Raw genomic sequence first — 15,082 nt, 5'->3', positions numbered from 1 at the left:
TCATTGAATATTCTTTAACTTTTTGTTCAATTATTATTATATATCACTTAAATTATAGAAAATAATTAATATTCAATAAATTTAATTAAAATATATTGTATATTAATAATGAATAACAGCAGTTAAATCTTTTAAACCGAAATTTTTCATATTTTTATTAATTTTTTATCGTTTATTTATCGATATGGTAAATAACTGATATATCGCAAGTTAAACATCGATATCGGAACATACATGTCGATTCTTTATGGAGAAAAAATTTAAATATGCATAGTGTAATGTATTTATATATATATATTCGGTTTTGCCCCATCGTTTGGTACCTGGTTTTGCCCCGGACTGCATTTTTTAACAAAATGTAAATTTTTATATAGTGGTTATATAATTAAAATGATGTTGGTTGTAATATAAAAGATATATGTAATTAGGCGACACAAATGGAAATACCTATCATGGAAAACTGGGGGTACCCGGTTTGACCCGCCTACCCGATTTTACCCCACTCTCCCCTATTATTTTTCGAGATATTTGCATTAAAAAATTAGAGCAACTTTTTTTTCAATTATTCATAACTTTTTCACTTTTAGTCAAAGCAAAAAGTTTCTTAAACATTTTTTGCTCAGAAAATATTAAAGTTTAAGAAAAAACATTAATTTTAAAAAATTAAATTTGTTTTTAATTTTTAAACTTGTTATCGGGCTCCGTTTAAGCTGAAAAAATTCATGAACATTCCTTAATATGAGCCAAAGACATGTGCTTATCAAAATCTGCATCCAACGAGCCCTTTATGAACTAAATGACTAAAAGTGAAAAAGTTATGAATAATTGAAAAAAAAGTTGCACTAATTTTTTAATGCAAATATCTCGAAAAATAATATATATTTAAAAAAAAATTTTTTTTACTCAATTAGACCCATAACCTCTACCCAAAAACGTAGTATCACAGAAAAAACCTGAACTCAAAATGATAGCGTATGCTACTCATTTTGATATGCAGCAAAAATGAGTCAGGTTGGTGGCGCCACTGTCTATGTCGTTTAGCATTGACTCATTTTTGCTGCATATCAAAATGAGACTTAGTTTTTTCTGTGATAGAAGGAATTGGAGGATAGATCCCTTAATCTCACGTGGAATTGCTCATATATATTTTTTTTTCTTAAATTTTAAAGCAATTATGTATTGAAAACTATCGACAAACATAAACTTTGAACATGAAAAAGCAAACTGTAATCTCTTATTTTTAATATTTAAAAATTTTATTACAACTGCACATATATATGTTGATAACTGTCAAGCTCTCTAAATCTGAATTAGTAAAAATGTTTACTAATTTGAATTAGTGACTCACTTTTTGCTTCTGAATTAGTAAAATTTTACTAATCATTAGTAACTTTTACTAACAATTAGTAAAATTTAACTAATTCTAAAACAAAAAGTGAGTTACTAATTTAAATTAGTAAACATTTTTACTAATTCAGATTTAGAGAGAGGATTTTCGCAATTAAAGTCTGGAAATTTTTTAAATTAATATAAAATTTAATTACCTAAATGAAAAATTAATTTAGATTTAAGCATCTTTCCAATTTTTATGGGCAAAAGATAATTTTCATATGAAAAAAGGAAGAAGTTTTTTTAATATTTTCAAATGAAAATTTTAAAAATTTATTATCGTTTATTCGAAAAAAAATTGTACTGTGCTATACGTAATTGAAATCATTCGAGATTATTTTGCAATGAAAAGTAATATTTTTAATGCCGTTCTTTTTGTCGATAAAAAAATACATATAAATTATCACAAAAAAACTATAAAAACGTTTTTAGTATAAATAGCAGTGCAATTCAACTATAGATTTACTCGAATACAAAATTCGTCGCAACTGTGAAAATAAATTTCATAAACGACTCGTTTCTAGTTTTGTTTTATACTTTGTAAAATTATAAATACAAAAGTAGATTTCAATATTCAACATGAAACTAACAATTTCTGCAATTTGTTTTATTTTGTGTGTTATTATTAATAATTATGAATTGGTTTCTGCTGTTAGTGATAGTTATGAGATTTATGGTTTAAAAGGTAAGAAACAAGAAGCTGCGCAGGTAAAGTTTTGTTTGATTTCATAGATCGACAAAAAAAATAAAAAATTTTTAAGAGGAGGCACCACCCCCAATTTTTTTTCTTGCATAATTTGGGTCCTAAAAACATACAGGATGGTGGAAAAAAATAAAATTTTAATTTTTGACCATTTTAGAAATTGAAGTCTTAAAAAAATTAATATTTTCAATATCTATTTTTTTCACAATTTTGACTATTTTTCATCGCCAATTTTTTTCCACGCTTTTTTTTTTAATGATTCTTAAGAATCTCTTGCATGGATTTTCAAAAATTTTAATTTTTTCAAAAAATAAAAATTCTAAAATGGTCAAAAATTAAAATTCTCTTTTTAATTTAATTTATACGAGATACTGCTCAAGAAAATAAAAAAAGAGTAATAGAGTTCACTTTTAACTTTTTTCCCACTTTTTTGTCAGCAAATAAGCAGTATCTTAAATTAAAAAGGCAAATTTCATGATGACTTGTGTTCTTAATTAGTGATCAAATGGTAAAAATTATTTTTCTATAATCGTGCTCAAATTTAGGTAATTTGTAATTCTATTGAATGTCAATATTTTGTAAAAAAAAAAAAACAATTTGTAAAAAAAATGTTAGTCTCTCCTCTAAAAAAAAAGTAAGTTTTTTTTACTAATTTGGTTTAGTAGTTTTTTTTTCAAAAAAATGCATTTTATTAATTGAAAGGGCGTCAGAAAAGTTATCGAAATTAATATTGAAAGAATTTTTTTATTTCATTATTTACTTGAAAAAATAATAACAGTATAAGCGTGATAGAAAAGAAACATTTTTTTTCATCTTGATCACTTCAAATATGAAATCCCTTATTATATAGTAATTAAGTATGTTCATATTGTAATCATTGAGATATATAAAATTATTTAAAAATTAAATTTCCATTTATAAAACAAAAGGTAATTTTTTTTAGATAAATGCGTAACTGGGGAAAAAAAATCATTGCTTTCAAATGAAATTAAATATTATAAATGTAAAGATGGATTTAGAAGATTTTACAATTTAGAAGAAGCAAGAAGTAACTAAGGATCTTATTGAACTAATATTATACAATATAGTTATAATAGTAGATTACTAACATAAAAGTATAATTTTATTTCTTTCAAATTGCAGAGATATGTATTAAAATGAATGATGATGGTTGGTTTGATTGTTCTAAATATGATCCTGAAGTTGGTTTAAAAAAAATGGAAGATATTGAAGGTAAAGTCTGATTTGATTTTTAAGTACATAATGATATATTTATGAAAAATAAAAATATCGAGCAAGTGCAAGTTGCACTTAAATTTTCGGGTATTGTCACTATGATTCACTATGATTTTCGTAATCAGCGCATCAAAATACATAAAAGTACGTAGTATAAAAGAAAACCAAAAATATTTAAAAAATTTTTTTTTAAATTCCGAAAATATTGAAAAAATTGTTTGCCCACGATCGGACTAAGGCTTAAAATTTTCGTTACAGGGAAGTAGTTTTTAATTTTTTAATAATCAATCAGTATGTCAATTGAGAAGAATGACTTTTAGTTTTTAAAACTTAAAAATTTGTTAGTATGTATTGTAAATATTTAAATGTACAAAATTATTTAAAAATCAAATGTCTATTTATAAAATACAAATAAATTTTTTTAGCGGAATGTATAGTGAAAAAAAGACGAAAGTTATATATATGTTATGGAAGGGGCTTTGAAACATATACTAGCAAGATGGATGCACAAGGTAACTAAGGATTTTATTAAAACCAATGTAATAAAATAATTAATAGTAGATTACTAAATAGAAGTATAATTTTATTTCTTTCGAATTGCAGAGAAATGTATTAAAAAAGGGGATGATGGTCTTTACTACTGCAACATGCTAACAAAAAATAAGTTATTTAAACAACTAAGCGAAATAATTTAGAAATGTGACAAGTCATAAACAATTCGACAGAATGGCAAAATATCTTAACAGTTTTTGACAAAAATACAGCTTCTATCCCTAAGGCACAAATATGGCGTTTTTAGATACCTGACGTCCGGGTTAAAAAAATGACTATGATAATAAAACTAAAAAAAAAAAATATATTTGTTATAGCAATCTGAAAAAATGTTTGTTAATTGGAATTTAAATAAAATGATTCAAAATGTAAGAATACAATAACTTTTTTCATACCTCGATAATCTTCCTAAAAGAAAAATTATTTAATTTCCAAAAAAAAAATTACTTTATACTTTTGATATAATTTTTTAATAAAATTATAATGTATCAAAATAAATTTAAAAAAAAATATAATGCTTTTAATATGGCGTCCAAACAAATAATAAATAATAGATAAAACTGATAGAACTGTTTAAAAGTTCAATAAAAGAAAAAACGTGAAAGAATTTATATTTTTGACAAAATAAGTTATATTATTCCAAACATTTTTAATTCAAATCATTCAAAGTTGCAATTTTACAATGGATGAATTGTTTCTACTTTGAATGTTTTTAAAAATTAATTTTTCTTGAAACTAAAAAAAATCAATTTCAAAAAATACTCAGAACTGTCATGATCTTTTTGATTGGATTTGAATTAAAATATGTTTGGAATGATATATAACTTATTTTGTCAAACATAAATTCTCACAAGTTTTTTCTTTTATTGAACTTTTAAACAGTTCTACAATTTTTCTTTTTTACTTTTTTTATTTATTACTTTTTAGGACATCATAATAAAAGCATTCTATTTTAAAAAAGTTTTTATTTTCTCACATTATATTTTTATTTATTGTATGTCTGTAGACAAAATTTTTTCTGACAATAACTCGAACAAATTTTAATGAATCGACTTAAAATTTGGTATACACTTTAAGTGTACCAAAATATCGCCTGAGTTCGTTGGTCAAATAATTTCGTCAAAAGAACAAAAAAATTATTTAAATTTTGAATTTAAAAAAATTTTAAAAATTCGCATTTTTCAAAAAAAAAAAATTTTTAATTTTTTTTCGAAAAACACGACTAATAATAAACACTTTTTTCCTTTGACATTTTTTAATAGCGATTAAAACAAAAAAGTTATACCTTTTTTTTTAAAAAAAAAAAAAGACAAAAACGTATGAAAAATGGGTAAAATGCAGAGCAAAATTAATTCGATTAGTTCCGCTTAATAGAAATTTGTCTTGATAAAAATTTTGTTGAACAAAATATTCGGCTTAATGAAAATTCAGCTAAATGAAAATTGATTAGAAATTCTTAACTAAATTTATTTGTGACAAATTAAAAATTTTATTCACTTAAAAATTAGTTTAACAAAAATTGTATGTCATAGAAAATTTCGCTAAATTTGTTACAAATAAAAAAAATAAATAACCAACAAAAAAACAACTGAAACAAAATTTTCATTTCCCGTATTTGAAAGACAATTATTATTATTATTATTATTTTTATTATTATTATTATTATTATTGTTGTTGTTGTTGCCTTGGGGGAAAAATGAAGAAACAGAAAATGAAAGATCACTATAAAAGCTAGAAATTTTTTTTTCTTTTTAAGTAATTTGTAAAGAAGTTGGTTCTTTGGTGGTATTGGTATTCACAAAACGATCTTGAATTGACTTGAGTATTTTCTTCTTTTTCACTCTCTCTTTCTCTCTCTTACTCTCTTTTTTTCTTTCTCTTTTTCTCATTTCATGCCAGTTCCTCTGTAAATCCTTCGAGAAATCTTGGACATCGATAGCCGTGCAGAATGATAAAAGTATTCTTTTCTTATATTCGCACGATATGCGATGGTTCGAGAGTTTTTCGATTGTATATATATATATATCGAGATATATTAGAAGTCGAGCGCGAAGGCGGACTGTTTGAGCACGAAAAATGTACGTGATCGCTCTTTGCGTCCTGCTTAGAATCGAAAATTTCCATATTATAAGAGAATATCAGCTCTTGAACAATATTCAAACTTACATCATCAAGATTTATTGTTGAATTTATTGAAATCCCTTTATATAATCAGAATATATTGAATATTATAAATTTTAATACTTTTTTTTTTATAAAAGCAATTCTTCATCTAATCATTCTTCATTTTTATTATTATTATCATTATTTTTTAGTATAAATACGCCGGGTCCAGCAGACCCGTTGTGCCATTTACGTTCGAACGCGAAGTTGTGTCAGTTAAGGGTTAAGGGACCATTCATTAATTATGTAAGGACGATTTTGGCTAATTTTGAATCCCCCTACCCCCATGTAAGAGTACATAAAATTTTTCGAACCCCCCCCCCTCCCCCTTCTTACGTAAGTTTTTAACAATATTAATGTAATTAAAAAATTAATAACAAACAATACAAATAATGGAAAATACTTGGCTAAATCTTACGTAAGAATAGCTTCTACCCCCCCCCTCCACCCCTCGACGTTAGACCATGTAGAGATTTTATAACCCCCCCTCCCCCTAAGAACCCTTACGTAATTAATGAAAGGCCCCTAATTGTAAAAATTATTTAAACAAAAAATATGTGACGCGCTCCAAGGAAAGGTATCTAAAAAGCAAATCATTTTAAGGTTATGTTTGTCGTAATTTTACCTTAATTAAAAGTTTATTTTTTTATTATGTAAAGTAAAATCAGTTTTTATTGAATATTTTCAATGTTATGAATATGTAAACACCAATAATAATTTATATTGAGAGTTGATTCTCTTTGTGTTTATTTTTACTTTAAAAATCACAAACATAACCTACAATTTTTTGCTTCTTAGGTACCTTTCCTCGGAGCGCGTCATATATTATTATTTGAAATTTTCAAATTACTTTTTTCTATTTGTGTAATGAGTATTAAAAGTATTTAAAAATTTATCTTGTAATTTCAAATAGTAATAAGAAAATTTTAGTTTTCTCTCTAAAACTGAATTAGTCAAAAATATAGGGAAACCCACGTATATCAAACCCTCATTATTCAGATTCCCGCTTACATTGGTTTTTTTCCGATCCCTTGAATTTTCCTATATAAGTTTGTGTTAAAATATCTGCTTACATTGGACCCCGTTATATCGGAAACCCGCTTACAACGAACCAATTCTTAGACCCCTTGAGTTAAATTTTTCTCCTTATACAATCAGATTATTTGTTCAAATTGATAAATGGTTAAAAAATTAATAAGATGGTAAAAAATTTTGAAAAATAAAAATATAAAAAATTACCGACCTAGAAATCTACATTACCGACTGGTGGTAAATAAATTTTATTTTTAAAAATGTATATATAAAAATTACCGACATAGGAATCTACCTTACCGACTGATGTCAAAGGATTTTTTGTGATTTTACCAACTTTTTAAAAACTGTTTTACCCTTAATCGGTAATAACTAATTTTTGTTTAGTGAAACACATTAATTTAAATTTAAATGGAGAGCGAAATTAATTCGAGTTATTAATTTATTCAAAATTGATCACTCCCTACGTCAGAAAGACCCATTCTCCCCTATATATATTATATATGTATATATGTTCACAAGAGAGTGATCTAATGAAATATGGTATTTTTTTATTAATGATATTACAACTTCTTACAAAGCTCTTATATATGTGAGGAAGGAGAGAGAGAGAGAGAGAGAGAGAGAAAGGAACTTGAGCAAGTTCACGTCAAAGCAATAAATTTTATATTTTAACGATATTTTTATTCTTCAATTTATGATCGAGGCTCGATACACACTGATCCGGTTGGCAATCTGGGTAATAAATTTCTCTAAATATAGATTCTTGCAAGGCGCCATGTGTTATAGTTTGATGTCGAATTTATATTAAAAAAAATATATATTTTTCTGTCAAGATGTAGCAAACAATCTTTTATGGACTTAAATGGAATTATTCATGGAAATATAATTTTCATGACATTTTACTTTATGTTTTTGCGGTCGCTGAAACCGAATTTCAAGTCGGTTTAACCCCATCATGTCAGGTATTTGACATAACCTCAATAAAACCTCAAAATTCGTCCTTAAAATTTTAAAATCAAGAAAAATTCGGATCTATAAGTCTTACCGAATTTGAGGTTTATTTAATCCCATCACTTCAGGCTTTTGAAAAAACAAAAAATCCCAAATCTAACCCCAAAATTTTGAAATCTAGAAAAATTCTGATTTGTAAAAGTCTTACATGTTTACTTTATGTTTTTGGGGTCGCTGAAACCAAAAAATGAGATTTCTTGACCCTATCACGTCAGGCTTTTGACATAACCTCGGAAAAATTCAAAAATTTGATTTTTTAATGCTTCTTTTAAGGTTATGTCAAAAGCCTGATGTGATAGGTTTAAATAGACAACACCCAGTGGATAAAGCACGATTGGCTGAATATTGGTTCAATATTGGGAGCACTTTTGCCAATCTTGGTCCATTATTTTAGCCAATATTGGCCCAAGTCTGGGAGTGTAGAGACCAATGCCAAGGCTTGAATTTTAATATTAACCCAATATTAAAAAATACAACAAATCAGACTCCAGCCAAGATTAAAAAAATTAATTATTAAAACTGAAATATAATAAAATTTTTTGTTATATTTATATATTATATTTTATTATATATTATAACATTATTATTTTCCTTCGGATCAAGGGTTATATATAAAATCATCCGCAATAACCGGAGAAAAAGAAAAAAAATATTTTCTAACGTCCTGCTAGGCATTATAAAACTATCAGCTAAAAAAAGAGAGATGTGAAGATTCTGTACATATCGCGGATACTTATACCCTAACCGGTTGATGTTGTTTATGAGAGAGAAAAACACTGCCATCTGGCGGATAGTTGGAAAGTTACCGTAACGCCAAATTCAAATTGCGTGAAGGAAAAACTGTAAGTATAAAGAATTAAAATTAAGAAAATTATTTGTGACCATTATAACATTAATTAAGTTTTGTTTAATGCAATAGAATGCATTCTTAAGTAAATACATTTTCAAGTAAATGTTTATACTTACAGTTTTTCCCTCACGCAATTTGAATTTCGCGCTACGTTAACTTTCCAACTATCCGCCAGATGGCAGTGTTTTTCTCTCTCATAAACAACATCAACCGGTTAGGGTATAAGTAACCGCGATATGTACAGAATCTTCACAATATCTCTTTTATTTAGCTAATAGTTGTTAATGCCTAGCAGGACGTTAGAAAATATTTTTTTTCTTTTTCTCCGTTTATTTCGGATGATTTTATATATAACTCTTGATGCGAAGGGAAATAATAATGTTATTATATATAATAAAATATAATATATAACCAAAAATTTTATTATATTTCAGTTTTAATAATTAATTTTTAAATCTTGGCTGGAGTCTGATTTTTTGTATTTTTGAATATTGGTTGAATATTGGGACAATATTGAAATTCGAGACTTGGCATTGGTCACTACACTCCCAGCCTTGGACCAATATTGGTAAAAATAACTGGTTCAATATTTAGCCAATATTCAGTCTTGGCAATTTCCCACTGGGCAGATTTGGTTTCAGCGACCCCAAAAACATAAAGTAGACATGGTAAGACTTATAAATCAGAATTTTTCTTGATTTCAAAATTTTGGGGTCAAATTTTGGGATTTTTTTAGTTTGCTTCCAAAGCCTAACGTGATGGGGTAAAATAGACTTCAAATTCCGCTTCAGTGCCCCGAAAAACATAAAGTATTCACGGTAAGACTTACAAATTCGAACTCGGATTCGAATTTTTCTTGATTTTGAAATTTTTAGAATGAATTTTATGGTTTTTTGAGGTTATGTTAATTACCTGACGTGATGGGGTTAAACTGACTTCAGATTTGGTTTCAGCGACCCCAAAAACATAAAGTAGTCATAACCTCAAGCTTAGAACATGAATTTTTTTTGTGTGCCTGTGTAATTAATTAGACACGTCCCACTTTTCGCAATATAATTTTAAAATAGATACCAAGGATGTACTATTAATTTGAGAATAAAATTGTTTTCGGTTCATTAAAGTCTAAAGACTAATTTCTTCTTCTATTTAAAAATAAAGAGTATATTTATTAGTCTGCATCTTTGGAATAAGTATTATATATATATATATATATATATATATATATATATATATATATATATATTACGTGTGTGGCTATTTTTATAACCACGTTCTGACGGTTGCATTATACGAGCAACTCGAGTATAGTATTATGAAGGCGTCGAAGTTATTCCCGAAGAACAACGAATGTATACGGGTAAATGTCTGACCAAAAGTGCACTGGCCTCGTGTGTGGATTTGTTTACAGCCTTAGCTTCACGTGATGTGAATTTAAATACACATATGTGCATTTCAGTCCAGTACCGTATGCCTTTACAGTAATGAAAAGAAAAAAAATTTCCCTATCTTGAATGTATTTGGGCGATTTCACATGAATAAAAAGGTGCTCTCTAAATCGGAATTAGTAAAAATGTTTACTAATTTAAATTAGTGGCTTTAGTAAAATTTTACTAATTATTAGTAAAATTTAACTAATTCTAAAGCAAAAAGTGAGTCACTAATTTAAATTAGTAAACATTTTTACTAATTCAGATTTAGAGAGTGTACATATTTTTTTGTTTTTTAAAAAACGTCCGAATTTTTAAAAATTTTGGTTTTTTTTTAACCATTACCCTGGCACAATTCCGCTTTCGAACGTAAATGACACAAAGGGTCTGCTAGACCCGACGTCTTCAAACGTGTATTGTACAGCCGGTATTGAATATTTTTGCACAAAAATTTAATTTGAGGTAGCTTATGATGTGTTTTTTAAAATGTAATTAATTTTACAGGAATTAATTTATTTTAAGTTAGTTAAAAAAAATCGTGAAAAATAAAAACGAAAAATTGCGTGTTTTTACTTTAAAATTCATAAGTTATTTAAATTTTAATATTATTACTTGAAAATTTAAGGTTATGTTAAGGTATTTAAGGTTAAGGTTAAATTTAAGGTTAAATTACCACAATAGCAGGACTTACAAGAAAGATATTTATTTTACAGAATAAAATATGACTTTTTAGGTTAAAATTAAAAATTTATAATTATTAATGTTTCAAGCTAATTTATTCTTTTGTATCGAATTAATTGTATCAAAAAACTTACAAAATCATCAGGCCCACTCTAAAAATTATAGCCGAATATTCTTAATGTTTTCAAATACATTTTAAAAGAAAAAATTTTTAAAAAAAATCCTATCCAAATTTTAAAAAGTATAAGTAAACATAAGTATAAATAAACAATTACCAAAAAAATTATTTATTTATAAAAAAAAATTGTTATTTTTTTAAAATATATATATAAATAAATTCTTATACTTTTTTTCTGTTCTCAAAACAAGAAATTTTTTAAGCAAAAAACTTTTCTTTTCTTACCTCTTCAGGGAAAGTAACGAAAAAGGTATGGTAGAAATAGAGTTTCTATTTGATCACGTTTTTGGCATCACTAAATATTTTTCTTGGCTGATACCAAGGTATAGATAAGCATGTAATGTCAAACGACAATTTTTTTTCTTTTTTATCAATTTACCACAAATTCGTTTAAAATCTTAAGCAATTATTTTTATTTTTTTTCATTTTTTGTTAATTTATCACAGATTCGTTTAAAATATTACAAAATGTTAATTGAAAAAATAAAGGATTAATAAAAATAATTAATTAATTTTAAAACAACTTTATATTTGAAAAGAAAAGTTGTTCGATCATAAAAAAATCGTGTCTTAAAACTTCTTTTAAATTTTTTGTTGAAATTAATTTAAACTGAAATTTTTTTAATTGAAAAATAATATTTTCTTATAAGTGATTTTATATAAATTAAATAATTGAAAACAACTTTTTTTTTCTTCAAATTTAAATTCTTCAAATTAAAATCAAATTAAAATTGATTGGAAATGATTTTAATTAAACTTAGTTCGATTATATATATGTGGGTCATATATGTATATAGTTTATTATTCATTGTTAAAGGGCAAAATCACTGAATAAATCGAGGAATGAATTTTAATTTCATTTCTCTCTCTCTCTCTCTAGAAGCATTTTAATTAAAATTATAATAGACATATCCAAAAATGGATTTTTTAAACGAATATTAAACATTTCTTTTAATTATAATTCTGTATATTGTAAAATTAATTTTAAATTGAGAGGAAGTCTTTTTCTAATAATTTTATCCTTTGAAAAATTAGAGTATTTAATCTAAAAATAGATTTTAATATTTGTTTTGAAATAAAAAAAATAGCCAAAGAATTATTTTCCTCTTCAATATTCTAAAATTTAGAATATATACTTGGGACCTATTTTAGAATATTTTATTCTACCTAAATTCAATATGTATAATATTCTTAAAATTAAAATACTGAATTTAGGTATAAAATATTCTAAAATAGGTTCCAAGTATATATATTAAATTTCAGAATTTTTTTTATGTACTTTTTTAGCATTTAAAAGAAAAAGAAAAATTTTCAGTTTATTTTGAGTTTTATTCAAAAATATAAGAAAATAAATTAAATATAATGAACTGTGGTTTATTGGGGAATTTTTTTTTTAATTACTGTAACAACTTAATTAAAGGGTTGATGAAATTTGATATTATATTCTTGACTTTTAGTTGATGAAAATTTGTTGCCAGTGACGTTTAGACAAGAGTTTACATCCGATACACAATTTGAAGGACATTGCACAATTTGCAGGGCATAATAGTATATTGTATCTCAAAGCAAGTTTCCTGCTGAGCAAATCGCTGTTGAGTTGACGGGAAACTTGTCTTTGTCCCTAATCGCTGGTGTCGTTTATGAAGCTGCTATATTGCGGGTACTACTAATTAGTCGTGTCGCTAGCTTACCCGCGTGCAGCAACCATGAGATTAGCAAACTTTGCTCAGAGAGAGACAGAGAGAGAGTCACTCAAATCATATCTTAATAATAATAATAATTTTAGGTATAACACTGGACAAAATATTTTTTAAATCACATGCCAAAAAAATCCCACGCAAATAGACAACAGTTTGCATTTACATCTCTGATTTTTTTGGAAACTTTTATTCCTTCTATAGTATCTATAATAATTGAGACTAACTTTCATGATTTTTTTCAACTATTTTTAGCAAGCCATTTACAAGATATAAATTTTTCAAAATTTCAGAATTTTAATTGTAACGTTCCTCTAGATTCCATTTTCACCTTAAATCTTAATTTATGAAATGGGAAGAATATATATATATATTTTTTTTCAGCAACTTTCATTTTTATAGCCTTAGTTTAAAATCCTATATTCTGCCAAATGCAATCATAAGCCATAGATGAACTCAAGATTTTAGGAGGGGGATTTGTTGATTTTTCATGTCATTTTTTTCTCATGAGTCTTGATAATTTGCCTTTCCTTATCCGTTCCATTATTTTTCAGTCACGAAAATATTTAAAATTTTATAACTTAATACCGAAGAGTTGGGCCCGACAATAATAGTCCAGTCAAATTAAACATTTTAACTTACAAAAATTCGGAAGTCAAAAATTCTTTTTGCAATCGATGGGGGGTATTTTACTGAGTATAAAACCAAGTTTTCGAATTTGGGGGGTGGTAAATTTTTCCGCCATCTTGAAAAAAAGAGAAAATGTTTAAATTGCAAATATTACAAAAACTATCACTTTTACGTGAAAAATTGTAAACATCAATTTTGTAGAGCTGAAAATTGCCTACAAAATTTGTTTAAACAATTTTGTCATATGATGAGTAGTTTTTATGTTATATTAAAAAAATCGAAATTTTTAATCGCAAAAACTCCATTTTTACCATTTTTTGCAAAACTGATACAATTTATCGCAAAATTAGTCCTATTCAAAAATAAAGGCATTATAAAACTATGCAACTTTGAAATTAACTTTTTTTCCATACAATAATTAGGAAAGAGTGGGGAACGCTTCAAAGTGCGCAACTACCAGATGTGCGTTTAACATATTATGTGACGCTCCACGGTGAAAGGTATCTATCTCCCCAAATGCATTAGGCTCAGTTCTCCATGTACGTGTAAGGAGAAATGAGCCTAATGCATTTGAGGACTAAAACTTTTAATTGCAAAAATTTCTAAAATTATCACTTTTACGTGAAAAATTGTAAATATAAATTTTGTAGAACAAAAAAAACCTACAAAATTTTTATAAAGAATTTTTTCACGTTGAATATTTTTATTAAAAATTAAAAATTTTTTATTGTAAAATATCAATTGTTACCATTTTTGCACATGTGGTATGATTAACAACTATATACAGCATTATCAAACATATTGTGTCTGTTTTAATTTTATGTTTTTTTAATTTGCAATAATCATTTAATTTTTCATTTGTGGACTAGGCCTATTGGGGAAACCACATTTAAAAAAAACTCGCCAAAACTATACCTCAAAGGTGGTGCGGAAATGAGTTTTGATATTTTACAATAAAAAAATTTTTAATTTTTAATAAAAATATTCAACATGAAAAAATTGTTTATAAAAATTTTGTAGGTTTTTTTTTGTTCTACAAAATTTATATTTACAATTTTTCACGTAAAAGTGATAATTTTAGAAATTTTTGCAATTAAAAGTTTTAGTCCTCAAATGCATTAGGCTCATTTCTCCTTACACGTACATGAAGAACTGAGCCTAATGCATTTGGGGAGATAGATACCTTTCACCGTGGAGCGTCACATAATATGTTAAACGCACATCTGGTAGTTGCGCACTTTGAAGCGTTCCCCACTCTTTCCTAATTATTGTATGGAAAAAAAGTTAATTTCAAAGTTGCATAGTTTTATAATGCCTTTATTTTTGAATAGGACTAATTTTGCGATAAATTGTATCAGTTTTGCAAAAAATGGTAAAAATGGAGTTTTTGCGATTAAAAATTTCGATTTTTTTAATATAACATAAAAACTACTCATCATATGACAAAATTGTTTAAACAAATTTTGTAGGCAATTTTCAGCTCTACAAAATTGATGTTTACAATTTTTCACGTAAAAGTGATAGTTTTTGT

General features: G+C 26.0%; 3 protein-coding genes across 3 annotated transcripts in view; 1 reads left to right on the top strand and 2 right to left on the bottom strand.

Annotated features, from left to right (window-relative positions):
* The window catches only part of LOC127290321 (E3 ubiquitin-protein ligase MYLIP), a 210,653-nt gene that overhangs the window by 49,800 nt on the left and 145,771 nt on the right, over positions 1 to 15,082 (bottom strand). The window lies entirely within an intron of this gene.
* LOC127290329 (histone H2A-like) overlaps positions 1 to 15,082 on the bottom strand; it is a 365,622-nt gene that overhangs the window by 250,728 nt on the left and 99,812 nt on the right. The window lies entirely within an intron of this gene.
* Positions 1,843 to 4,245, top strand: LOC127290327 (uncharacterized). The gene is made up of 5 exons (XM_051318828.1): positions 1,843 to 2,074; positions 3,036 to 3,140; positions 3,236 to 3,325; positions 3,754 to 3,840; positions 3,932 to 4,245. The coding sequence occupies exons 1-5, from the start codon at positions 1,969 to 1,971 to the stop codon at positions 4,021 to 4,023; spliced, it is 480 nt and encodes a 159-aa protein (XP_051174785.1). The 5' UTR covers positions 1,843 to 1,968; the 3' UTR covers positions 4,024 to 4,245.

This window comes from Leptopilina boulardi, unplaced genomic scaffold (assembly GCF_019393585.1).
Source record: "Leptopilina boulardi isolate dan_hultmark-lab unplaced genomic scaffold, ZJU_Lbou_2.1 LbouV2_59, whole genome shotgun sequence".
NCBI lineage: Eukaryota > Metazoa > Arthropoda > Insecta > Hymenoptera > Figitidae > Leptopilina > Leptopilina boulardi.
Note: the sequence above shows the minus strand (reverse complement) of the source record. Positions and strands in the feature narration are given on the sequence as shown.